The 27,612-nt window shown below is 33.0% G+C and overlaps 1 protein-coding gene across 5 annotated transcripts in view; it reads right to left on the minus strand.

The window, feature by feature from the left end:
• Window positions 1-1,891: 1,891 nt before the first annotated feature.
• The window catches only part of LOC105343267 (lysosomal acid glucosylceramidase), a 44,142-nt gene continuing 18,421 nt past the window's right edge, over window positions 1,892-27,612 (minus strand). The window contains exons 3-11 of one of the 5 annotated variants that reach the window (XM_066086763.1): window positions 24,690-24,830; window positions 20,432-20,565; window positions 20,166-20,338; window positions 14,565-14,802; window positions 10,186-10,410; window positions 9,659-9,822; window positions 9,376-9,498; window positions 2,284-2,332; window positions 1,892-2,097 (exon numbers count right to left, since the gene is read on the minus strand). In XM_066086763.1, coding sequence (XP_065942835.1) covers window positions 2,299-2,332; window positions 9,376-9,498; window positions 9,659-9,822; window positions 10,186-10,410; window positions 14,565-14,802; window positions 20,166-20,338; window positions 20,432-20,565; window positions 24,690-24,830 — 1,232 coding nt within the window. In that variant the 3' untranslated portion in view covers window positions 1,892-2,097; window positions 2,284-2,298. Of the gene's footprint in view, window positions 2,098-2,283; window positions 2,333-9,375; window positions 9,499-9,658; window positions 9,823-10,185; window positions 10,411-14,564; window positions 14,803-20,165; window positions 20,339-20,431; window positions 20,566-24,689; window positions 24,831-27,612 lie in introns of those variants that run through there. The other 4 variants (XR_004601796.2, XM_034471032.2, XR_010714526.1 and 1 more) reach the window with 4 other exon arrangements.

The following is a 27,612-nucleotide window of genomic DNA, read 5'->3' on the forward strand; positions in this document are numbered from 1 at the left end:
AGGACTTCCTGGTAAACATAATTATTAGTTGGTTTTTTTTATACAGATGTGTGAGAATAGAGAAGAAGATTTTTAAACATTATATGCATTAACACTTTATTGCCATATTGCCCCCCCCCCCCCTCATGTCCTGAACCCCTGACCCAGGGGCCATGAATTTCACAATTTAGGTAAAGGAGATTGTGGATATCATAACCATGTATTCAGTTTTTTGCCCACATGTGTGGGAGTAGAGAAGAAGATTTTTTAAGATTTAAATCATTTTTACTTTATGGCCATATTGGCCCCACCCTAGAGCATGAACACCTAACAAAGGGGTCATGAATTTCACAATTTTAGTAGAGAGCCTCATGGACATCATAATCATGCATTTAGTTTTTAACAAATATATATAGGAGTAGAGAAGAAGATTTTCTAAGATTTAATACATTTTTACTATTTGGCCATATCGGCCCCACCCTAGAGCCTGAACCCCTGACCGAGGGGTCGTGAATTTCACAATTAAGGTAGAGGGCTTCATGGACATCATAAACATGCATTTAGTTTTTAACAAATATATATGGGAGTAGTAAAGAAGATTTTCTAAGATTTAATATATTTTTACTATTTGGCCATATTGGCCCCACCCTAGAGCCTGAACCCCTGACCCAGGGGTCATGAATTTCACAATTTAGGTAGAGGGCTTCATGGACATCATAATCATGCATTTAGTATTTAACAAATTATTTAACAAATATATATGAGAGTAGAGAAGAAGATTTTCTAAGATTTAATACATTTTTACTATATGGCCATATTGGCCCCACCCTAGAGCATGAACACCTAACAAAGGGGTCATGAATTTCACAATTTAGGTTGAGGGCTTCATGGACATCATTATCATGCATTTAGTTTTTAACAAATATATATGATAGTAGAGAAGAAGATTTTCTAAGATTTAATACATTTTTACTATTTGGCCATATTGGCCCCACCCTAGAGCCTGAACCCCTGACCCAGGGGTCATGAATTTCACAATTAAGGTAGAGGGCTTCATGGACATCATAACCATGCATTTAGTTTTTAACAAATATATATGGGAGTAGAGAAGAAGATTTTCTAAGATTAAATACATTTTTACTATATGGCCATATTGGCTCCACCCTAGAGCCAGAACCCCTGACCCAGGGGCCATAAATTTCACAATTTTGGTAGAGGGCCTCATGGACATCATAACCATGCATTCAGTTTTTTCCTCACATGTGTGGAAGTAGAGAAGAAGATTTTTGAAAATTTGGCTTTTTTTGCATATTTGGCCCCGCCCATGGCACCCCAGGGGTGGTAGAGCCATAAATTTCACAATTTAGATTCTTCTTACCATAGAGATGCTTCACACCAAAAATGGTAACGATTGGCCTGGTAGTTTTCAAGAAGAAGTTAAAAATGTAAAATTGTTAACGCACGACGCACAACGCACGACGACGGACGAAGACCAATTGCAATAGGTCACCTGAGTGACTCAGGTGACCTAAAAATGTTCAATGTTTCTTCATAAGGAAGCTAAGCACCGGACACGATTGCACAAACAGACAGAAGGTGATTCCTACTTACCCCCGAAAACAATATATACCGGCCGCCACAAACTTTGTTTGTGAGAGGTATAAAAATATATGGTCAAGGTCAAAGATTTTGACAGGGTTCAGCTACATTTTCTATCTATGCTACAACCTGAATGATAATTAACACTCCCATTACAAGACACCTGCCAATTACAGTTGTTTAATAGAACCATAAAACAAATTTTGATTTGTAGTACATTTATTACAAACAAAGTCATTGGAAAGCGTATATATACAATGTTATACATTATACTGACTTTCACAATGGATTCATAATAAAAAAATAAACAAGGAAGATGAAAGAAAAATTAATATACTTGTATATTGCACTGTTCAGACTATCACAGATGATCAATAACTGAAGACATCAAATGATTGTTACAGCCAACATGGCTAGGAAGGCCACCACAATACAGTCTGTATTGAATGAGGTGTTAGGTCAGTATTTATATACCCTGTGGAAGGATCTCGAAGTGCCAATGTTATATTTTCATTTGATCTGGAGGAAAAAAAGAAAAAAATGAGGATAGCAGTCATTACACAGATTTTTACACAGCGTTGTGAAAGAAACAGCAATCTTACACTTCAAATCATTTATCAACCTTAACATTTATGAATCATTTATTTGGCAATTTGATCATTTAATTAGGTGTGACCTGTATTTAAATAAAAAAAAAAATTATACCAGGTAGTCTGTTCTTTACCTGAGAAAATCATCTCTAGTTTTTAATGAACTTCAAAAAAAGAATTTAGTGAATATTAATGCAAAAATAAATAAAAATTGTCAAAATCTCAATTAATTAAATGTGACGGAGAGTAGGGGATCAGAAACCCTTGGCTAACAAAGATGGAGACATTGATATCTGATCAAGTTAAATTGGAGACAGTTATGTCCCTGTATATTCTCTTGAGATAGAACTGGAATTACAAATCATATCGTCCATTTTTTCAGTAGCATAAACTGAATCAACAGATCAGAAACATTCTTTCCATTAGAAACGATTAAATAGAATATCACACTATTGTTTTGAACTCAACCCTGGTATCAGCCCAAGTAGTTGGTATTGGCCCAAGCCCGATACCATCCAAGGCTGATACCAGGGACAAGATCAACACAACAGTGTGATATTGTTTGTATCTTATACATTGTAACTAAAATCAAAGATTTTTATTCAAATTCAAATTTCAAATAAGTATGGGCAGCGGAAAGGGCAAAAAATACATTTTTACAAAATCAATGGTATTTTAAATTCAACAATGCAAAATAATATCAGCAATGACTATAAATACAAAACCAACAGTCTTTTCTTTGCAATATAAATTTACTTTATGTAAATTTATATTAACCAAAGGTGTTTTTATACAAATCAAACAAACAAAACGTAAAACCAACATACATAAATGCAAAACGAACAGACATCAACATACGTATATGTAAAACAAGCGGACGCACAAAAATAAACGCCAGGTGGCGTATTGGTGAATAATAAACAACTTCTAAAAAATAGTTAACTTTTTTTATTAACAATGATATTATTTATTTCATTATAATTATAGAAACTACTGGTTTACATGAAACAGTTTTAAAATAGCCCCAAAACCACCGCCCATTTTACAGATTATCAATTTTCCCTAAACACATGCTCCATCTAAACCATGGCTCAGATAATGGCCCCCTTGGGACAAATGAATTCAGCCACACTTGTCTTTGATGTTCTTATTAGCTCCTTTAGAATTTATCAAAGAATTTATCATTAACAAACAAAAATTTGGCATTGTCAGTTAAAAGAATACTTATAAAAAATAAATTTATTTAAGACGTAAAGACAAAAAACCTCCATTTGGATGTATTCATACAAATATATTTTAGAGTGTTTTAATACTGTTAATTAATGATGACATTTACTCAAAATGAAATAAAAACCCACCGATGATAATGAAAAACCATCTATTGTGTCTTATAGACCTTTCCTTGTAGTGTTAATTTTCACTTTCAGAAAAGTAGGTCAATGACCTACTTTTTTAGTTAATTGCCATTGCATATTTTTTGAAAAATAAAGGAAAATCCCATAAAATTTTACACTATGATTGAGATTTTCTTAATGGTAAAAATGCTACAAATAATAAAACACTTTAAAAAATAAGATATGAATGGTAGTGGCACTAAATAAGCATTAATATTTCTGCAACAATTTTAGAAAATATTCCAGTCCGAATTTCCTCTATCAGTTTTCAAATCCCTACCCATTTTTTATCCAATTTTACAAAAAATTGAATGATGATAATACAAAAACATTTATGGTATTAAACTATCTATACTGACCTTATTCTGTTGGCATAAAATTTATATAAGGTCAATAATCAAAATTTTGAGATATGGTGTATTTTATCATTTTTAAGCATCTGAAATTCATGGCCAAGACTCAGCATCCAAGTCTTTCGAGTCTATATGTAGGTCCAGATACATCATCCATGCAAGTTTGGTGAAGATAGGACAAGTAGTAACTTAGATACAGGACCTGCAAAAAAAACTTTAACGAGGTCTGAATTCGATGCCGACGCCAGGGTATAGCATAAGGTGCTATAATGGGGGAGATTAATAAAGTGGAGGAGGGGGGGGGGCCTCATTTAAGAAAAAAAAAACCTTAATTTGAAATTCTTATCTGAGACAGTTATAAAAATTATCAGGTAATATATATTAATTTGACCTACAGAACAAAATTTAGAGATACAACGCACTAAATACCTATATACTGGTTTGAAATAAAATCAAAACAAGTTTTTTAATCCTGCAATAAAAAGAATTAAGATCATAAAGATATATCTAACATCAATTTCAGTTAAGATTTTTCTTCCCTGTCCGCTCCTCTAAATATCTAGCCATGCAGATAATCTTTTACATTTATTTTAAAAAATAGGTTAAGAAAGCGTAATAAGAAAATCAAAGGCCTGAAGGGCCACAATGGCGTCGAGTTAAAGTTAATTTGAAGAGTAAAAACCTAAATAATTTTTTAAACAAATGAAAAGCTGTCAATGTGACAGCTAACCGGGTTTTCTTTTTATATGTGAACTGTATCCATAATCCATGTCAACCCATATCCTATTTTGCTAAAAAAAAGACTTAGTTCAAAAGCTGGTATTTTTTTCATAAATAATCAGAAATAAAAATCCTAGATATATGCACACCTCTGATATATGTATAATTGATCTGCAAAAGACCAACTTCCTATCTTGAAAACTGTAGGAGGAGTTATCCGTACAATGAGGGTACCCTACATGCAATATTCTGCCAAAAAATGACTAAGTTCAAAAGCTGGTATTTTTTTCATAAATTATCAGTAATCAAAATCCTAGCAATATGCACACCTCTGATATATGTACAATTAATCTGCAAAAGAACAACTTTTTATCTATAAAACTGTAGGAAAAGTTATCCGTACAATGAGGTTACCCTATATGCAATATTTTGCTAAAAATTGACTAACTTCAAAGCTGGTATTTTTTTCACAAATTATCAGTAATCAAAATCCTAGCAATATGCACACCTCTGATATATGTATAATTGATCTGCAAAAGAACAACTTCTTATCTTGAAAACTGTAAGAGGACTTATCCGTACAATGAGGGTACGCTATATGCAATATTTTGCCAAAAAATGACCAAGTTCAAAAGCTGGTATTTTTTTCATAAATTATCGAAAATCAAAATCCTAGCAATATGCATACCTCTGATATATGTATAATTGATCTGCAAAAGACCAACTTCCTATTTTGAAAACTGTAGGAGGACTTATCCGTACAATGAGGGTACCCTATATGCAATATTTTGCCAAAAAATGACCAATTTCAAAAGCTGGTATTTTTTTTCATAAATTATAGAAAATAGAAATAAAATACATTAGTCAACTTTAAAAAAAAATAAAAAATGTTATTTATCACATAACTAATAAAATTACAATTCATTACAAATTTGCTCACCTAATTCTTAAAAAGTTTTGAATTTCAATTGAAAATTTAAGTTTAATATAGAAATTTCTTAGGAGTTAAAAAACGTTTAGATTTTTTTTTCTCTATTTATATGGAAATAAATATTAAAATTATTATTGTGTTTAATTCTATATATTGTATACTGCTGATAACCACTCTGTCTCTTATTATCAATTTCATCTAAAATTCACAAGGGTCCAAATGACACGGTCCGAAAAGATCAGGGGTAGATAAAAGAAAGCACCCATTCACATTGTTTACAAAGTGAAAGTAGTTCACTAGTTGGTTTAAAATAACTTTTGGTTGTAGATGTACTTATCGCTCGATTAGGAAGTTTTGTTCCTACAAGATCAAACATTTGTGCATTGTCAATTTTCGATATGGATACAAAATAATCTATTTTGCAGGCTAGTACATTTCATAACCAAATTGAGTATGTTAGCCCAGCTATCGCATGTGTCTCGGTGCTAATGTATTCATCCGCTGAAACCGAGACATGTTGTTTTCAATAAAATGTGAACATTTTTAAAGACGGCAACCATTTCGAATCTGCAAACTTGTTTTGTTGACGTACAGTTCTGCTCGAAATTGAAGTATATGTCATCTATTTTTCTTCAAACACATACGAAAACTTTGCACTCATTTGAGTTGTTTGGCTCCTAAAAATGTAACTTCCGGACGTACGATCCCTAGATGGCTTTCGAGCTTCGCTCGACGCCAAAAAAAAATCAAACACAGAATATACAACAATGAAAAAAAAATATGCTTCAACATATTAACATTGTATCATATTAATGCGTAAAGTATTAATTCTTGCGCTGGCGCGGGATATCATCTAGTTTACTTTAAACAAGAATTGTATTTTAATTGAACTCGTTATTTTCCATGTGAAATTTTGGCTTCTTGGCGATCGGCTAGGTTTTGCGGTAATGAAAACAATGCTAACAAGTTGTACACAGAATGTGTATCTGCATAAATATTTATTTAACTTGTATGTAATATAATTCCTTGGTAATGCAATGCATCATTTTCTTATACAGAAAGACATGTTTATGATATTTAGATCAAGCTTTGTATTTTAATTGAACCCACTTTTTCTGTGCGATTTGATCTCGGGCTAAAATGTTTGCGGCAATCGGCTAGGGTGTTCGGTTTGTAACAATGTTAACAATACAGATAATTTATTAATCATTCAAGCTCATAATTTTTGTTTAAAATTTAACTGTTCATTTTTATACATTCTAGAAATGATGCAGTGATGATAACGAAAATTATATATATATACACACACACGTATTTATATTGGGGTATCATTGGGGTTCATTGGGGTAAAAAGATGCACCGATAAAAAAGTATATCATTTGATACAATATAATACAATAAGAAGTTGTATCAAATTATATGATACAATAACATAATACATATATAATATAATACAATATTGTATCATATCATACTGAAAATATCATATTATTAATAAAACATAATATCATATGATTCAAGATAAAAGGAATTGGAATGATGGTATATAATATTTAAACAATAACATCCATCATGAAAGTTTGAGGTAGGAAAAGGTTTTCTTAGCATCAAGATAATCAAGATCAAGTTCTGTATCTGAAGCTTCCTCTGTGTTACACTTCAATAGTTATATTGATTGTGCAAGTCTCATTGGACATAAACAGAATTTCCTTTAATATGAAACCAGTTCAAAGACCTAAAACAAATTTGAGTTGTTCTTAAATCTTAAACATAAACATCAGGGTGAGTGTCAGGTTAAATAAGATCACTTCCAGTATCTAGATCTCACTCTGTTATTCACTTACATAGTTAAATCAACCATTTAGACGCAAGTTTAAATAAACAAGCTCCAAAATCCATAACCTTCTCCAGCATCCAAAACCTATGGCTCAAATTTAGCATCCAAGCCGGTCAAGTATCACAAGATACTCATCAATCCAGATTTGTTTTTAAGATAAACCAAAAATAACTAAGATATGGCCATCAAAGCCATTTAAAGGGCTCAATAACCTTAATATCCTTCAGCATCCAAAATCTACAGCTAAGTATCAGCATTCATATCTGTCAAGTGTATCAATCTCTCTAGATCCATCATCCTTCGAAGTTTGGTAAATATAAAACTAATAATAACTCAGATATGACCATCAATTGGCACCTTCTCTAAAAACCTTAATTTTCTCCAGCATCTGAAACCGTTGAATCAAATTCATAATTTAAGCCTGTCAAGTGTACCAGTGTCAAAACTTTACAAAATGCATCATCTATCCAAGTTTGATGGAGTTAGAAAAAGTATTCTCTTCGATATGGCTGCTAAAGGGAACCTGCTTAAAAAAAATCTACTAGCTCCAAAATCCTCAACCTCATCAAGCATCTGAAACCTATGGTTCAGATTCAACTTCAACATCCAAGCCTGTTGAGTGCTTAAGTTACATAAGATACATCATCCATGCAAGTTTGGTGAAGGTAGGACCAGGAATAACTTAGATGTGGTAATTTAAGTTCACCTGCTCCAAAAGCTTTAATCTACTAAATAAACCTAAACCTCCTTCAGCATCTGACTTTCATAGCCCAGATTCAGCATCCAAGACTTTTAAGTTTATTAGATGGCCCGGTGCACCACCATGCAAGTTTGTTGAGGATAGGACCAGCAGTAGTAGATATGGTCATTAAAGGGCACCAGCTCCAAAAACCTTACTGCTTTAAAACCCTTATCTTCCTCCAGCATCCAAAACCTATGGCTCAGATTCGGCATTCAAACCTGTCAGGTGCAAAAGTATCTTAAGACACATCATCCATAAGAGTTTAATGAGGATAGGACCAGTAGTAATTTAGATATGGTTATCAAATGGCACCAGCTCCAAAATCCTTATCCTCATCCAGCATCCAAAATGTATGACTCAAATTCAGCATTCAAGCCTTGTTAAGTGCATGAGTATCATAAGACCAACCATCCATGCAAGTTTGGTGATGATAGGACCAACAGTAATTTAGATATGGTTATCAAAGGGCATTTGCTCCAAAAAACTTTTACCTTTTAAGTCTTTTAAGTTCACTTTTTTTTTAGTTCTTTATCATCAAAGAACCTAATTGCTTAAAGATGTCTCATGTTTTTAACAAAATCCTGGCAAAGTGCATTAATTAAGTTTGTGTTATTGGTGTTTGCATTCAAGGAAGAATAGCAGATCAAACAGATATTATACAATTTTGGCATGAAAAACTAACTTGGTATAAATTAGATGATCAAGTATTTAAAGTCTTGTTTATCAAAGCTTGAATCTGAATGGCTTAAATTTGTATGTTTCTTCATACTTTAAAGGTCGCTCTAAGATGACCTCCTATGTTGTTAGATCTCGTATCATAGAGAAGCGGTTTTTTATTCTAATTAGATTGCTTTACCTCCTATAGAAAATCCTTTCATTTAGACATTATTCTTGACAAAAAAGACATAACTCCTGTTATAAAACAAATTTTAACATGCCAAAAGAGGATATTGGAATATTAAGACAAATTGCTATAGACATCAGTCTGATAGTCTTGATTTCAGTTAGAATTATACTTCTTGCAATGCAAGACACATAACTTCAGTTGTAAAGATATAACTACAAACATCAGTCAAAGCTCCTAAGATGATTTAGAATTTAAACACCTGTTACAATAATTAGAATTCAAATCTTGTGAGAAGAGGCATCCATACAGGAGAAAGCTCATGATGTTCTATGAATTCAAAAGCAATAGTGCAGGTTCCAAAATAGTTCATGTTATCTCCTTACCTGTTGAGTAATATACAAGCAATGGCTTTGTCTGGTCTTTGAAATCCAACAATGTACATATCTTTTGGAAGATTTTGGTTTGGTACCAGCTCAACTCTTTTTGACATGGGTAGAATAAACTTGCTATTTAAAAAAAAAAATACTATAAAATCAAGACATGTCATTTCAAAATTGATTCACAAACGATCTTAAATCATTTGTTTGTTTTCAATTGTTTGTGGGTAATTAAAGCAACATGACTTTTGAAATACAATGTATATATATAAACATTTCTTCATCTCACCTGAAATGGCCTAGTGCATAAAACATAGGTTGCTTGTAGAATTCATCGCTCTTAGCATTAACAATCACTGGACTGTCTACAAAGTTTTTTACCCAGTTTGGTCCACCCTCCATGTTCAGGGCAATGTTCCAGTCGGTCCACCCACTTACAAAGTTATTCAAGTCCTACAATGCAACACTTTTGTCACAATATGTTTTTAAGGCAATCAATAAATGCTTTACTTGCATAGTTTTAAATCCATTACACAAAATACACCTCTATTATTGCTTTGAAAAATTAATCTACAGGTATAATACAAGTAATTTTTAAAATTTCAACATATTACACTACTGAAATCTCCTAATTATCAAAGTCAGCTCAATGCCTGCAATTATAACAATCAAGATTTCAAAAAACTGCTATGCAATATTAAAGAAATAAAAGTGCAGCATTAAAGAAAGAGGCAACCTATATTCTTGAGGTGTTTTATCAGGAGGCATAGAACATTAAATCTTTGCTGTATCAGCAATATCGACAGAATTGGCTACCTGTATAATATCATGAGCGTAGTCCTCGCCTCTTTTCCAGCTCCCTAGAGATACTTTGGGGATATCCCATGGCATGGCCCCAGAGCAGGCCTCAGTAGCTAGTATGAATTTCTCTGGGAATTTTTTATGGGTACTGGAGAGGGCCACAGCTGGGGTTATAAAATCCTGATACCAGTGAACAGCTACTCCTGATACATATTTTCTGGCTTCCTCACTTCTGAAAACCTGAACACCTTAGCACCATCAGCATTGAAATATACTTTAAGACAATTTTATATATATATATCTATATCTATATTGAAATACAATAAAATCAAAAGTGGTCGGCAAGTTATAAAAAGTAAAAAAGAAAACACAAAAAACATGATTGCCGTGTTTTTCGTGTTTTCTTTTTTACTTTTTATCTATCTATCTATCTATCTATCTATCTATCTATCTATCTATCTATACATCCAAAGTATCTTTTTCAGTGAAATCAGAATAATAAAAAACTTAACAAGAGGCCCATGGGCCACATCGCTCACCTGAACAGCAGTTCCTTGTAACATTACATTTCGTAGCATAATTATGCTTTTTCTATTTTAAACATTGAACCCCTTTCTGGGGACCCAGTTATGGTCCGAGGTTTATGGTTGGCTTGAACAACATAAATAGTAACATAGGAATGAAAATGTGAAGCACTGCGGTGGGACCGCACGTACACAACCTGAAAAACTGAACATAGCAGAGTTCCACTTCAAGAGGAATAACTCTCAGACTGTACAGAACACAAGAAAGATAACTCTTGGTTCCACTACATTAGAGTTTACACAATTTGAGGATCCTTGCATAGTAATCTCACAAACTGTAGCATTATAGTTCTCGAGAAAAACTTTTTAAAAACATTTTCAATATATCTTTCTATGTTAAACTTTGAACCCCTCTTGGGGCCACAGTATTAGTCCAGTGCTAAAGTTTTAATTATTTGGAATCTACATTATTTAAGGATGCTTGCCTAGTTATCTCACAAGCTGAAGCATTATAGTTCCCTAGAAAAAGATTTTTCAACATTTTCCCTCTATATTTCTATGCTAAACTTTGAACACCTCTTGGGGCCCCAGTATTAGATTGAGATCACGGCTTTTATAATTTCGAATCTACACTATTTGAGGGTGCTGACGTAGTTATCTGACAAATTGATGCATTGTAGTTCTCGAAAAGAAGATTTTGAAACATTTTCCATATATACCGGTACTTCTACATTTAACTTTAAACCCATCTTGGGTCTCTAGTATTAGTCCAGGGGTCACTATTTTAAAACTGTCGAACCTTCATTATCCAAGGTTGTATGCATGATAGTAATCTCACAAATTGAAGCATTGTAGTTCTCGAGAAGAAGATTTTTTAACATGTTACCTTTATATTTCTTTAATAAATTTTGACCCCATCTTGGGGCCCCAGTATTGGTCCGGGGGTCACGATTTTACCAATTAGGAATCTACATAAGCGAAGGATGCATGCATAGAAATTCCACAAACTAAAACATTGTAGTTCTTGAGAAGAAAATTTTTAAACTTTTCCTTTATGTTTTTTAAAATGTTTAAATTTTGAACCCCTCTTGGTGCCCATCAATTGTCCGGGAGTTACAATTTTTTGAATCTACATTATTTAAGGATGTACATGTATGTATAGTAATATCCCAAACAGTTGCACTATAGTTCTTGAGAAGAAGATTTTAAAACATTTTCCTACATATGTTAAAATCTAAACCCCTACTGGGGCCCCACTTTTTGTTCGGGGGTCACGATTTTTACAATCTTCACTATGTATACAACCTTTTGTGTATGTATTGGCATTTTTGGTGAAGTGGTTCTTGAGAAGAAAATTTTTAAACATGTTTCATATGTAGTTCTATGTTAAACTTTGAACCCCGCCTGGGGCCCCAGTCTTGGTCCGAGGGTCACGATTTCTACAATTTAGAATCTTCATTATACATACAAGCTTTTGTGTAAATATTGGCATTTCTGGTGCAGTGGTTCTTGAGAAGAAGATTTTTTATACATTTTCCTAAGGTATTTCTATGTTAAACTTTGAACCCCGCCTGGGGAACCTTCGGTTCAGGTGAGCTAAAAACACTGTTTCAAAATATTTCAACTGTGCTACAGGTCTTCATCAGCTGGTGTTTCCAAATACCGACTGATGAAGACCGGTAACACGGTCGAAATATTTTGAAACAGTGTTTTAAAGTTTTTTATTATACTGTTAACCAACATTTATTCGCAGTGAATTTATTTCGCAATTTACTACTTATAAACTGGTTCGTGACGACTACTGTTCGTGACCAAGCCTTATCCAGACCTGTGTTTTGTTATAACAACCATACGAAAAGACTAGTTCGCGGCAAGAAATATTCACTACGACGAGGCTTTCGCGAACCCCACGAAAATTTCTCACATGCCAATAAAAGTTAATTAAAAGTGTATGTATATATAAATATATATATATATATATATATATATATATATATATATATATATATATATATATATATATATATATATTTTTAAACTTGGTCAATTGTCTGGTCAACTGCAAAGGTTGAAATCTGCCCAGTGGTTCTTGAGAAGAAGATGAAATTGTGAAAAGTTTACAACGACGACGACAACAATGACGACGACAGACAACAGACAAATTGTGATCAGAAAAGCTCACTTGAGCCTTTGGCTCAGGTGAGCTAATAATAATAGGGAAAAAGAAACCGAACGAAAACAATAAGGTCTTCCGTTTCCAACGGAAGACCTTAATGAACATATCTTATGTACATTCACCTGAAGAAGGATGTAAATCCAGAAAGCACTAGTGAATAGAAACTTTGGAACATTTTGGATTATATATATATATATATATATATATATATATATATATATATATATATATATATATATATATATATATATATATATATATATATATATATATATCCTTTTCTTGGTATCGGGGATGAATAAAGACAAAGAATAAGTCCAATGATTTTGTTAAACTGTTTCAACCTAAGTTAAATTCTTAAGGTACCTCACTACACCTACACCTATACTTTTTAAGACACTACGTCACAAGATGGCGATTTAAATGTTTTGTTAAACTGTTTATATCGTTCGATTGTGTGTTATATCGTCGTAGCTCAGTGGTTAATGTATTGGGCTTCTGAACTGCTGATCATGAGTTCCAATCCGCCAGGAGCTTTTGTTCATGTTCACTGGATTAAATTTTTGAAAATGTACTTTTTCATCCAAAATTGAACATTTTTTGTTCTTATTAGACTTAAATACTTCTTATCCATTATGATATCTATCATAATCAAGTAAATTTCTGTTGATTTGAGAAAATATTTCACGGTGTAGTGATCCACCTTAATATTATGTATTTTTAACATCTGCATATAATATCTCTTTAACATATATATACATGTATATAATTATGTACAAGAGACACTGGATTTCTATCATTATAACTGTGTTGACTCTTTTTATGCACTGTATTTTGTTTTGACGTCACTATGTTTTGACGTCACAATCACATCTTAAACACTTTGTTTGTATAACGCTGCCTACCTAACGTCACGAGATTTGACGTCATAATGTTCATGTTTACTTTGTTTAAATCTACTGAAGAGCCCGGTAGGGCGAAAGCGCTAAAGATAAAAGTTGTTTGAGCATTGGACTTATTCTTTGTGTTTATTTAAGGAATGAATTCAATATTTGTTTGTTTGGGACAGTTTACGCTTTATAAACCGCGAAGCGGTTTATAAAAAAGCGTAAACTGTTTCAAACCATTTTATATCGTATAAAACTAATAAATATTGAATTCATTGCTCATAAATTAATCTTTTTACCCTTCATTGTAGATAAAAACGGTTATTTGACCTTTAAAATGACATAAAATTGTACAAAATTCAAACGTAATGTCAGGTGTATTGATACGTTTTTGACGTTAGTCTTACTATGACGTAGACAACATTCTTTATAAGATATAAAATAATTTTTTAGCCAATCAGAAAGCACGTTACAACCAGAATTATATATATATATATATATATATATATATATATATATATATATATATATATATATATATATATATATATATATCTATCTATCTATCTCAAACATTTCATCTTTCCATTGTTTTCAGACCATTGTTCACAAAAGGCCCAAATTTGTAAATGTCACATATGAATCAAGACAATTTTTGCTGTGAAAGACACCAAATCTTATGAAAAGTATTACTGGTACGTGTAAGTAATTGAAGAAACTGCTCATACATCTGCTATCAATGGAACCACACTGTAACAATAAAATGAAAAACATGAAATTTTAAAATGGCATTCAATAGAGATCTACCTGTTCTGCCCAGTATGGGAGCTGCAGTCTGGAGTCATCTAGAATCATTATTTTCACATGCCCAAGAGAGTTCTGTTGTAGTGCAGGACCCAGATCCTTCACAATGAAGTCTCTCTGCATTTCAGGTGTCCAGCCCATAGCTTGAAATGAGAAGTTTGTGATGAACCCATCAGTAGGCTCGTTCTGCCCGGTTACACCCCAGATAGGAATACCTTCCTTAGCATAAGCTTTCAAAAACCTGAAAATGTAGTTATTATATACCAAGGCCATCATTAAAAATATCTATGTTTCCCCTAGCACGAACCTAAATTTTGAAGTTGTGTAGGTAGGTAGGTAAATAATTTTTTTTTCAAATTACAAAACTAAAAAAAAAAAACAAGAGGCCCAGGGGCCACATCGCTCACCTGAGCAACAATTGCCTTAATTCTGATCAAATAAGCATTACAGTATCAAAATATCTTGACAACTAAGTACAGTAAATCTGCCAATTTTTATCCACCTCTTTTTGGGGGGTAAATACCAAGCCCCTTTTGTACATGTAAGAAAATTTTTCTCTATTCCTATTTACCCCCCCCCCCCCTCTATTTCGTGGCCCCACTTTTCTCTAGGGAATCATGGTTTCATCAAACTTAAATCTGCCTAACCTGTGCTTTCACACTAAGTACTGAGTTTTGGACCGAAAACTTTCCCAGAATATTTTTAATGATTTTCTTAATATATTCCTATGTAAAAATTCAAACTGCCATCACGGCCCCGCCCTATCACTAGGGACTGTGATTTTGCAAACTTGAATTTACACTATCCGAGGATGCCTCTACACAAGTTTAAGCTTTTCTGGCCAAATAGTCTTTAAAAAGAAGATTTTTAAAGAGTTTCTTTATATATTCCTATGTAAAATTTCACCCCCCATTGTGGCCTCATCATACCCCATGACTATTATTTAAACAAACTTAAATCTATACGATCTGGGGATGCTTCCACTCAAATTTGGGCTTTCCTGGCCAAAAATTTTTGAGAAGAAGATTTTTAAAGATTTTCTTTATATATAAAAATTTATCCCCCACTGTCGCCCCGCCCTAACCCCAGGGACCATGATTTTAACAAACTTGAATATACATTATCTGAGGATGGTTACAATTTGAGCTTTCTTGCCCAAATAGTTTTTAAAAGAAATTTTTTTAAAGATTTTCTCTATATATTCCTGTATAAAAATTTATCCCAATTGTGGCCCCACTCTACCCCTGGGACCATGATGTGAAGAAACTTAAATCTACACTACCTGAGGATGCTTCCACTTAAATTTGAGCTTTTCTGGCCTAATAGTTTTTGAGAAGAAGATTTTTAAAGATTTTCTCTATATATTCCTATGTAAAACATGATCCCCCTATTGTGGCCCCATCCTACCCCCAGGGATCATGATTTCAACAAACTTGAATCTACACTACCTGAGGATGCTTCCATTTTAATTTGAGCTTTTCTGGCCTAATAATTTTAATCTTTAAAGATTTTCTCTATATATTCCTATGTAAAACTTGATCCCCCAATTGTTGCCCCACCCTACCCACAGGGACCATGATTTGAAGAAACTTGAATCTACACTACCTGAGGATGCTTCCATTTTAATTTGAGCTTTCCTAGCCTAATAGTTTTTGAGAAGAAGATTTTTAAAGATTTTCTCTATATATTCCTATGTAAAAATCCATTCCCCCATTGTGGCCCCACCCTACCCCCGGGACCATGATTTGAACAAACTTGAATCTACACTACCTAAGGAAGCTTCCACTTTAATTTTAGCTTTTCTGGCCTAATTGTTTTTTTAAAAGAAGATTTTTAAAGATTTTCTCTATATATTCCTATGTAAAACTTGATCCCCCAATTGTGGCCCCACCCTACCCCCGGGGACCATGAATTGAACCTGAATCTACACTACACTGCCTCAACACAAGTTTAAGCTTTTCAGGCCGAATAGTTTTTGAGAAGAAGATTTTTGAAAAATACCAACAAATTTTCAATAATTCTCAATTATCTCGCCTTTAAAGAGGGCGTGGCCCTTCATTTGAACAAACTAGTGGTGCTTTGTGCCAAATTTGGTTGAAATCTGCCCAGTGGTTCTTGAGAAGAAGATGAAAATGTGAAAAGTTAACGACGACAACGGACAAACTGTGATCAGAAAAGCTCACTTGAGCCTTTGGCTCAGGTGAGCTAAAAATATGACCAGTTGTAAAACAAATTGGATGGGGGCTATAAGGGGGGGGGGGGGGGGGGGGGGGGGGGGGTGTTATACATAACCGTAACCAAGGGGGGTTATACATTATCGTAACCAATGACAGTATTCAAGATTTTTATAAGTTTAGCCCCTCCTTACTTATAATTTGCTTCCGACGCCACTGTGTAGTTTATAAAACTGCAAAGTGCATTAGCTATTAAGGAGTTCATTCTGACGACGCGATGAAAACAGAACGCTTTGGTTGTGTTTATATACAAGAACTTACTGAAATAATGCTTCGTAAGACTTTTTTCCACCACCAGTAAGCATTCATATTCAATATTTTCAATTCCGAATTGTTAGGCTAGTGTGTGTTTTATAAAACATCAACAACTGTTCCTTGTTTGAGTAAATTCAAACAAACGAGCATTCTCAACTTTGTGTATGTCAACTAACTTAATTCAAGTCTTCTGATCAGTATTTCCATTTAATCAGGTGATTAAGCTCTAAGAAAAAATATTTACAGCTAAAAAATTATTTCAAGCTTTATTTCAGTGAAACTTTACATTAAAATAGTTAGATTTATCTCCGATATGACGTACTAAATTGCATTGCACTAGGTCGCAATAATCGCATAACACAACATTGTATCATCGCTTTTAACCTTTGAAAAAAATCAATTCGGGGTTGTCTCAAAAGCTTCATAATATAAATTGTATGAGATAAATAGAACATTTATAATTGTGTGATTTTATATTTGCTTTATCCAATTCATTGAAATGGTTATATTATATCATATATATTCACCATTTCAACTCGTTGGATAAAGCAAATATAAAATCACACGATATAGATATATGATAAAGTTAAAGGGACTTGGACACGATTTGAGATCAAAAATTTTATTTTTATTTTTTATGTAAAAAATGGTTTACTGGTGCATTTTAAATGATTGACCAAAATATAGAATGTTAAAGTCAAGTTACCAGTGAGATACAGAGGTAAGAATTGATTGTAATGTTAAAAAAGCTAGAGTCTTATAGTTGTTTACAAAAAATGTAATGTAGCGAATTACCATTTCTTAGACAAAATGACACGTAAAAACAATTTAAACTTATTCAATATCTTCATAAATACTATTATCAACAAAAGAAAAATACATTAGATTGAAACTTACACCAATACAACACATATGTAAAATATGATAATATTCCAGCTTTGTTTACAAAACAAAGAGTTATGAACTCTGTATCTTGCTTATAACTTGATATTTGAAATAGGCGTACATACAAAGAAATATTAACAAAAATGTGAAACATAATGCCTGGGAAGAAAAATAAATTTAGATAATAAAGATTTTTGTAAATTTACCAAATTTGACTTTAATTATAGTCATTACCAAAACCAACTCTATTTGAAATTTGACAAAATTTAGAGAACTGTTTAAATTTTTAACATCATAAAGAGTCTTTCATATCACAAGTACCAACCTAATTTTTGGGAGACTTATTTCTCCCTAACAGAAAAGTTATAAGGAAGAAGTTTGAGAAATCAGAGAGACTGTCATTATTTAATTCAGTTAGTTGTCAATAACCAGGGAGGCAAATTTGGGTTTTTTGTACACAATTTAGTTGAATAAATGGAATAAAAATCTAGAAATAGGTTTAATAATTTAAAGAACTTATTTCTTATGCGCATTTAAAAGGCGGTGCAGAGCATGAATTTTTGGATAATTGCCAATCCAGACTTCACCAAACAGTTACACAGAGAGCCATGTTATGTCAAATCTATAGGTTTTTTATTTGTTTGCGAATAAATTTAGTGTGAATTTTTTTCCTCTCTTATTAATTACGTGTTTTTAAACAAGACTATGCATTTTGGGCACATGTACAAAGCGCATAAATTTCCATGAACTACTTTTCAAAGCATTAGTGTTTGGCTGCACATAGAGGTAATGAGGGGAAGGGGGTTGATTTTATAACGCTTGTTTCAAATTTCAATACAGCTGTTGATTTTTTTCTACTAGACAGACATATTTTTATTTATAGCTGCTAACAAAACAATTCAGTCACTCTCTGGCGCATTTCCGACATTAAAAGCATGAGAGAGAGAGAGATTGCCAGTTTTTACTACAAAATATGCAAACGACACATCAAGAGACCGGCTTTCAGTACAACTTCAGTACTTTCATTTATATTGTTAATTTTAAAGAGCGTGATCCAATTTTCCTGATTACCACACTATGAATTTCTGAATTCATATCACCATCATTCTTTGAAAATAATGAAGTTGTTTACAATAAATAATGTTTACCTTTACTGCATTTTATAAAAAAAAAGTTCCTCTCAAATGGTTTTTTACCTAGTGTAAAATTGGAAGTATATATTTATCACAATAACAAGCATTCTGAGAGTATTGCATAAGCAATACACGTCCCCTACCGGTTTGTATTATTCTATGAAAGCTTCGACGCATTCATCTTTTTCAAAATTATTATAAACGAGATGTTAGGCTTTAATCAGAGATAAATGAACAGAGAAAATTCAAACTACATAGTTGATATAGAAATTAAATAAAAAATGGGTTAAATAATACTCTTTATTTTATCTCCAGTAATTTCGCCAAGTCCATTAAGTATTTGCTGGTAGAAATTTGTGAAAACAATGCACTGTAATGCAGAATATCATTTCTTACCGTCTTCTGTTCCCTGAATCAACAGACTAACCCGATAGCGAACCCGATTGTAATAATACAAAAAAAACCGTCGATTAAATTTACAACACAATGCTTGACACTATTTTACAGATTGAACTTATTGTTTGTTAGAAACATTAAAAGGAATGGTACAAGTGAATCACAATATCATTACTGACTACATACTTTCCTCGTTTATTCAATACACACAAAACCCGATAACGAACCTGAACATTAAAAAAATGGAATATAAAAAATTAATTTTCTCGAAAATATGTCAACCAGACGTTACAAAAGTGTAAACTTGATCTGTAGTTTGACATTTTGAAGCTGTTCAGCAAATTTCATATTATTCCTCAAACGCATAAAGAAAAAAAGTGTAGAAAACTGAAGTGGGACAGACTGACGGACGGACGGACAGACGGACTGACGGATGCAGAGGAAAGCTATAGTTCCCTCCGGTGAAAACCGGTAGGGGACTACTAACAGTAACTAAATCTTAAGAGTCAGTTCATATCTCACAGCAGATATAAAAACAGTTCAAAATCAATGCTTCGCGCCTTCTTTATTTCTGATGATTCATGTCCGGCAACTTAATGGAATCCAGCTCTTTAGATCCAGCTACTCTGATGCTGGTATTTATTTCCTGTTGAAATTCTTTAAGTTCTCTTTTAGTGAAAGTAAACTGATTCATATCTTACTTCACAAAATACATTGCCCAGGTCTTGAAGTATGGCCCGCCGGGCTCTCCAACCAGGGTCCCCTTCCCAGTCATGTTTTTGTTGGTTTTCATCCAGGCGGGAGCACTCCAGGGGCTCGCAAATAATGTCAAGTTTCTTTTGTATGTCCTCATGACTGCTTGTATGATAGGAATCTATCAAGACAAGGAAAAGTGTATAAGAAGAATATAAGTTTATAAACTTTATGTCTACACCAAATGTGACAAATATCATAAAGATTTTGTTACTTTAAACTTTTTGTCTTCTTGGGTTAACGAAAATTTGGTCAAATTGAAATCCCCGCTATTGTCATCATAGGAATATGGATGCATGGAAAAATCACAGCTAGCCATAGGAATTCTTCCCAATGTATACTCAATACCTAAATGAGAATTGTGAAATGAGAATAGGATACTAATGGGAAGTAGTTTTAGCTCAAAATTAGTTTCAAGACTCCATAATTTCAATAACACAAATGTGAGCACAATAGTTATTTTAATTTCAGTTTAAAACAACTCCCAGTAATATCATTGCCAATGTGCGATGATTACCCATACCTCACAATCTCTATCATTTGATATTTTGAAAAGTGATTAAGACTTTTCATAAAAATTAATAAACATAGGTAATCACAGATTAAAAAGCTCACCGAGACAAGGCATCTCCTTTATGAAGCATCACCTTTATGAGACAACATTTATCATAGTATATGAAAATCATAGTTGATGATCTTGGATATACATGGATACTGTTTTGACACAATATAGTATTACTATATCATATTTCAAAATATTGTATGATAATTTTATGTTTATTTCATACATTATTATAAGATACAATGTTTATCAATACAATAATATAAAATAAGATATAGCATCCTATGATTCATACAATAAATATCATATAATACAATAAAATATTATAATTATAAATATTGATGCAATATGAAAGATAACATGATTTGACATTGTATCGTGTTATACATTATTGTATATGAGCACTTAATACAATATCATAATATAAATGATACATTTAAGAATCATATAATACAATATCATATTCACATAATATATCACAATATTGTAACTTATGATTTTATTTTGTATACTATAGTATGATATTGTATTGTATTTATAATATTGTATTATATTGATTCATAATATGATATTGTAAAGTACAGGCAACGCGGATCCCGTGTTTCCCGCGCCCTGTCTCGGTATAAACATATCGTGGTGATCGGCCAGGTGAGACAGGTATACCGCGTTCCCATCACGGTAAACTCATCATCTAACTGTCCTCACCACGGTAAAATTATCGATGGAAAAGTATCGTATACAAACGTATTTCATAGCTATCAAAAAAATTATTAAAGTACTTAATTTAATACTTGTGCAGCAATTGCAAATAAAATATTTTCGAATCCATTATCATATTTTAAGAAGGTTGTTAAATTAAAAATTATCATGAAGTGATTTTAATGCCAATAAAATTATAAATGTGTACGCAGTGTGATTGTGTTTTCTTAACAATTAATTGGTCCACCTATATTTGTATTGTTTGTTGTTGAAGTCCATGCATGTCAACTAATGATGAGCAAGTGATTAAAAATTAGGGCTCCTATGAAATAACCAACCCGGTATTTTTAGCACGTTCCGTTCATTTCTTACAAGGTCTTCTACGTGTAAAGAACATTTTTTTGTGAATTCACGTTTTAGTGAATTTGTGTTGCGTTACTTTTAGTATGGCTCGTCGTTTGTCATTGCGCGAGGATTCCCACTTTCTAGTGCATTACGTTTGCGACGACAATCTTTAAGTGCGAAGCCGTGTGTTCTTCAAGACTCAGTTTGACTTGAATATTCAGTGTGGAAATGAGTATGACATTCAGTGGGGCCGGCCTGAGGAAGTCAATCGAGCTGTGGTCTTGCATGCTGGATGTGAGCAGGACATGAGGGCCAAGCTGTGAGAGATGGAAGATACTGAGTGTCTACCAGCCTCTCCTTGCTCATCAACTTCTTTGCCACCTTCGAATACGCCCCATCGTAATGTGAAAAATCAAATTAATGTGTATCTCTCTGCACTGAATTATAACAAATAGAGAGTAAGAAGCCTTAGAGATACCTAGAGTTGCATAAAATTATGTAATCGAAAGATATTGCGGGTATCCCTTGTCATGTTGTCGTGATGGTGTACCAGCTACCCGCCGTGAAGGAGGTTAGCGTTCGATCGCGACCGAACCCCCCCCCTCTCTCTCTCTCTCTCTCTTATCAGAATAACTAGATTTTTTTTTTTGAGAAGGAAATGTTGTTAAACCGTTCTTATGTTCCTACACATTTCAAAGAAATTAAGAACATGTTTTGAAAGTTTTGCTGTTGATATTTCATGCCGATAAAAAAACATTTAAACATTTCAGTAAATGTATTGATATAATTTTATGTGTGCATGTACATGTAATCTTATTGAATATAAAGCTACTACAAATATGTAAACCCGTTTCCCGTTGTCGTAACCTTACCCCACCACCACAAAGCTTTATGACTGTCAAAGTTAACTTCATTTGACTTTAGTCCCAATTGTTTTACACAAAGGTGTGAAACCATCGCACTGACAGGAAATTACTCTACGCTTGAACGCACAGAATACACAGGAATGAGGCAGGTAGATAATCTGTGTAACGATTGACCAACAAGAATTCTACATGCATATCAAACAATTTTCAAATAATTGATTCATTTTACTGCATTCTTTGACCGCTAATTGTGTTTAAGATGTTCCTTCCCGCAAAAAACCTCCATTATAAACTAAACAAGAGATAGAGAAAAAACACAATGAATTAAACTCCAAACACAGTATATCATGCATCACAAACATTGTAAAAAAACTTAACTGTTAGACATACTTCTTATTTTCTTTATCAAAAATAAAACTAACAGAACGAAACTTTATCAGGGAGGAAACACATGGTAGAGCTAGCGGGCTGATTTGATTAACAGGTGCAGCACGTGGACTCAAATCTGAAATTGCATTGCATGATGGATTCAATCACAGTGTACCATATTCTTTTATAAATTCTAATTTTATGAATATTTAGTATTGGATATTAGTATATTTCACATAAGTGTACGTTAAATTACGCCTAAACATCTCTCTCTCTCTCTCCTCTCTCTCTCTCTCTCTCTTTTTTCTCTCTCTCTCTCTTTCTCTCTCTCTCTCTCCTGTAAGGTGTTGTGCGATTAGACGAAGCCTTACCCGATATAGACTTTTTCTTTTGTCATGAATAGGTGTGAAAAACCCCAAGGGCATGTCATTTTCTACCCTGAGTTTGTTAATCACTACATGTATACACAGAAAATGATCGTGACTTAAACTTTATTAAACTTTATATGTATACACAGGAAACGCATACTGACATAACACGTTATGATTCCATGTGATTTAACGCAGCACCAACTTTATATATGAATGATAATTTTATTATTAAATGGAAAAATAGATTTGTTAGTTGATTCCCGACATTTGTTCATTTCTCAATTTAAAACATACACATGTATTGACAGTTTACTGCGCTATGCATGTCAGCTTATAAAATGAGAAGATGAAATTGCTCTGCATTGATAAGAGTTCATCTAATGAAAATATTTAATTTTAAGATTGTTATAAAAACATGATTATCAACTAATAGAAATAATAACTGAAATAACCACGTCAAATACAAAGATTTGTGTTCTTATTTACACATCACAAAATTTAACAGCATAATAATCATGTTATGTTGTAACTCCAATGTAGTTTCCGATTTCATGAAATTCTATTTCATAAATATAATTTATTAATTTAATCATAATATGGACCACAATTTATTTACAATGCAGCTGTTATGCTTAAATCTGAAGTCGCATATTTGACATGGATTTAGGCGACCCGCATTGTCTGTAATGTACAGTACAGGTAAGGTAACAACAACAAGCAGCAGCAGGAATAACGGTAAATCACACCGTCGCGGTGTCATCACGGTCGCAATCCATACCGCGATCAAAAACCGCGATGGTGTATCGTGGGAACGATGAAAATACCGTGACGGTAACGCGGGCCAATACGGGATCCACATTGCCTGTACTGTATCATATCCTTATCAGTAATATTGAATCTAAAATTATAGAATATAAAAATTTACTGTAATCTCACTAAAAAAAATTCTAAATATTTCTATGTTGAACTTGAGCTCCTCTTGGTGCCACAGTTTTGCTTTGGGAGTCATATATTGAACAATTTAGAATCTTCACTATTTATACAAGTTTTAGTGTAAGTATTGCCATTTTGGCTTCCGTGGCCCTTGAGAGAAAGACAAACCCAACAATTTAAAATCCACTTTCCTAAAGGATGCTTAATTTGGACCAAGTTTCAAAAATGTGAAAGTTTACAGACAGACAGACAACAAGGGATCAGAAAAGGATTAAGTGAGATAAAAAAGGAAAAAAAAATTGATGAATTAGAACTAGAGTAAACAACCTTCTGTTGAAAAGTAGGAAGCCAGCAAGTTCTTCTGAGTGCTGGCCGACAAGGACTGGATGTTGATCCCTGCGGCATCAGTGAAGGCTCCACCAAAGCCAATGATGGACTGAAACGTGTTGTTCAGATTCACCAAGACCTCTGTTATATCGAGATAAAATGGAACCAATGAATATAGAATACAGGTACCATACATAAAACATAACACATGAAAAAATCATTTCTTAATTGAACTCAATGTAACAAGTCGAGCGGTCCTTGCCACAAAAGAAAAGTTTTTCTATAGTCTGTCCCAAGATATTTATGCAGCACATTTGGACGATTTTTAATAAAAAAAACACATACCTGTAAAACAAGTGCAATTGAAATAGTTGAAAGGGATAATTTCCAAGATAATTTCATTGACACATTATAATCTTTCACTCAGAAAAATTCACAGGAACGAAAAAGATTCCTTACGAATATTTATAATGGGGAATGTTTACATCTTTTCTCCTTTCGGAATACATCGCGCAATTTTTCAATGTTATCATCCCGGCTAACTCCAATACAAAATCCCCATAGACATTACATTTTTAGCATTGTATTGAAACCTGATAAGCTAACAGGGGCGTTTTGACTGAGAAATCTTGGAAATGTTTCATACTTTTGAATGTACATCGTTTGAACCCCGAGGTATTTATAAATATCATGCAATTAAGCAAAATGTAAATCCAGGATATCTTGGGACAGAGTATAACACACAACAATTTATTCAGGACAACATACAAACTGAAACCTGGGGCTAGCTATCACTGTTCTAAAAACTCATCCAAAAAAATTAAATGCTACTAGTTCTCTCATCTGCAGGATTTGTCGTTTTCAAGCTCAATATCAACAATAAACATAAGATGGTACTTAATTGAAAAAAAAATTTATGCATTAACTTGCACCGACACATTCGACACACGCAGTCTAATTCTATCTGGTAAAATCACACACCCCCCCCATTTGTACTAGGTATGCTAATTAAGTCCTAATAATTTCCAGTAAACTGTAAATAATCTAGTCAGCCTTATCCGGACATCCGGACAACTTGTTATAAAAATAATGAATAACCTATTTGAGCTTATAAATTAAGAAAATACGAAAAGCAATAGTACTGATTCCCAACTATCCGGACACTCTAAATTCTAAACTTGAAACAGTTCAAACAAATACAGTCTAGACTGCCTTAGCAACTCTCTGTATTAAGCGACTCTCTGTCTTATGCGACGATATTTAGTCCGCCCAACAAAAATTTCCTATATGTAAGCCCTGCATTAAGCGACCCCTTGCCTTACATGACAAGCGACCATCATTTTTTAGTCCCAAACTGCTGTGTAGACTGTTTTAAGCAACTTTCAGCAAATTAAAATGGCGTCCAAAGCTGAGAAACAATTAGAAATGATTTGTTTTGATAACCAATTAGAATATTTATCACCTTTTATGATAACGGTTATTATTATTAACCCCCATACGTGAGGTTTTTCAAGACTCCCGCTATATCTCTAATGACGATTTTTGTCGCACCCTGTATAAACAAACATGGTATTGGGTTCGTTCACCCTATCCACCTGTTTGCCTTAGTCCATTCCCTCTTGGTCCATTTGCTCTAATTATTGCTCGCCCAAATTATCGTTTGCCCTAAACCTCATTCGCTCCTTGTTTATTAATAAACAACATAATAATTAGTTATTTCATTTACTTTTAACTTAAATCTTGTTAACTTAATAACCTCTTCTTTGGGATAGTTTTCTCTATTCAATAACTCTTTAATCACTGATATATTAAGCAGCGTAATTTTTTGCTTAATTTCCACAAAAAAATAAAAGGATCGAAATCAAGACCAGAAGTAAATTTTGAGAAATTTTTATGGCGGTACAAACTTCAGATTACGAGGCATTATCCCTGAAAATTTGAAGGAAATCGAACGAGCCATATTCAAGAAATCGCCTGCACGAAATGTGTAAGGAAACGTAAGTAATCACAGATTACAAAGCTCACCGAGACGAGGCATCACCCTTATGAGACATCACCTTTATGAGACTACCTTTATCATATTATATGAAAATCATACTTTATGATCTTGCCAATGGATATTCATGGATTCTGTTTTGAAACAATATCGTATATCATCTGTTAAAATATTGTATGATAATCATAAGTTCATATGTTAATCAATACAATAATATAAAATTAAAAATTGCATCCTATAATACTTACAATATATATCATAAAATACAATAAAATACCATAATATACAATGATGAGATATGAATCAGATATTGTAACATATGATATGACATTGTATTGTGTTATACATCATTGTATTTGGTTATATAATACGATATCATAATATATAATACAATATTATTACTTATTAGGTTAGTTACATGTATATATTAGTTCTATGAAATTGATCAACCCAATATATTTCCGTAGTGAGTCAGTAACTAACCTAAAAGTTTTGTTTTCTCAAGGACTATCAAGCGACATATTTATTCTCAAATAGCGATGATCATGGCACAGCCATGTACAAGATACTTAACATCTCGTCCAATTTAACTCATTTAAACTCTTCAAAATTTTCAATCTCACCTTTCAATACTCTTTAAAAATCTTTGCTTCACCCATGTTTACATACAATGTTTTGTTGCTATTCAATTTTAAATGTTTTCTCCCTTTTCTCTGCAGAGATTTGAGCAAATTTCGACGCTGCCATTTTGTTCTGCTCCAGACAAAACAATGTGACGTCAATATTCTAAGGGCAACTACTCTAATTTTAAAGAATTTCAAAGGGCAACTACTCTTAATACTTTAAGAACTTACGGCATGCGGTTTATGTATAAAATACTATGAAATGGTGAAATGAGTAAGCGAAGCGTCGACCAATGACGGCCAT

Source organism: Magallana gigas, chromosome 6 (assembly GCF_963853765.1).
Source record: "Magallana gigas chromosome 6, xbMagGiga1.1, whole genome shotgun sequence".
Lineage (NCBI taxonomy): Eukaryota > Metazoa > Mollusca > Bivalvia > Ostreida > Ostreidae > Magallana > Magallana gigas.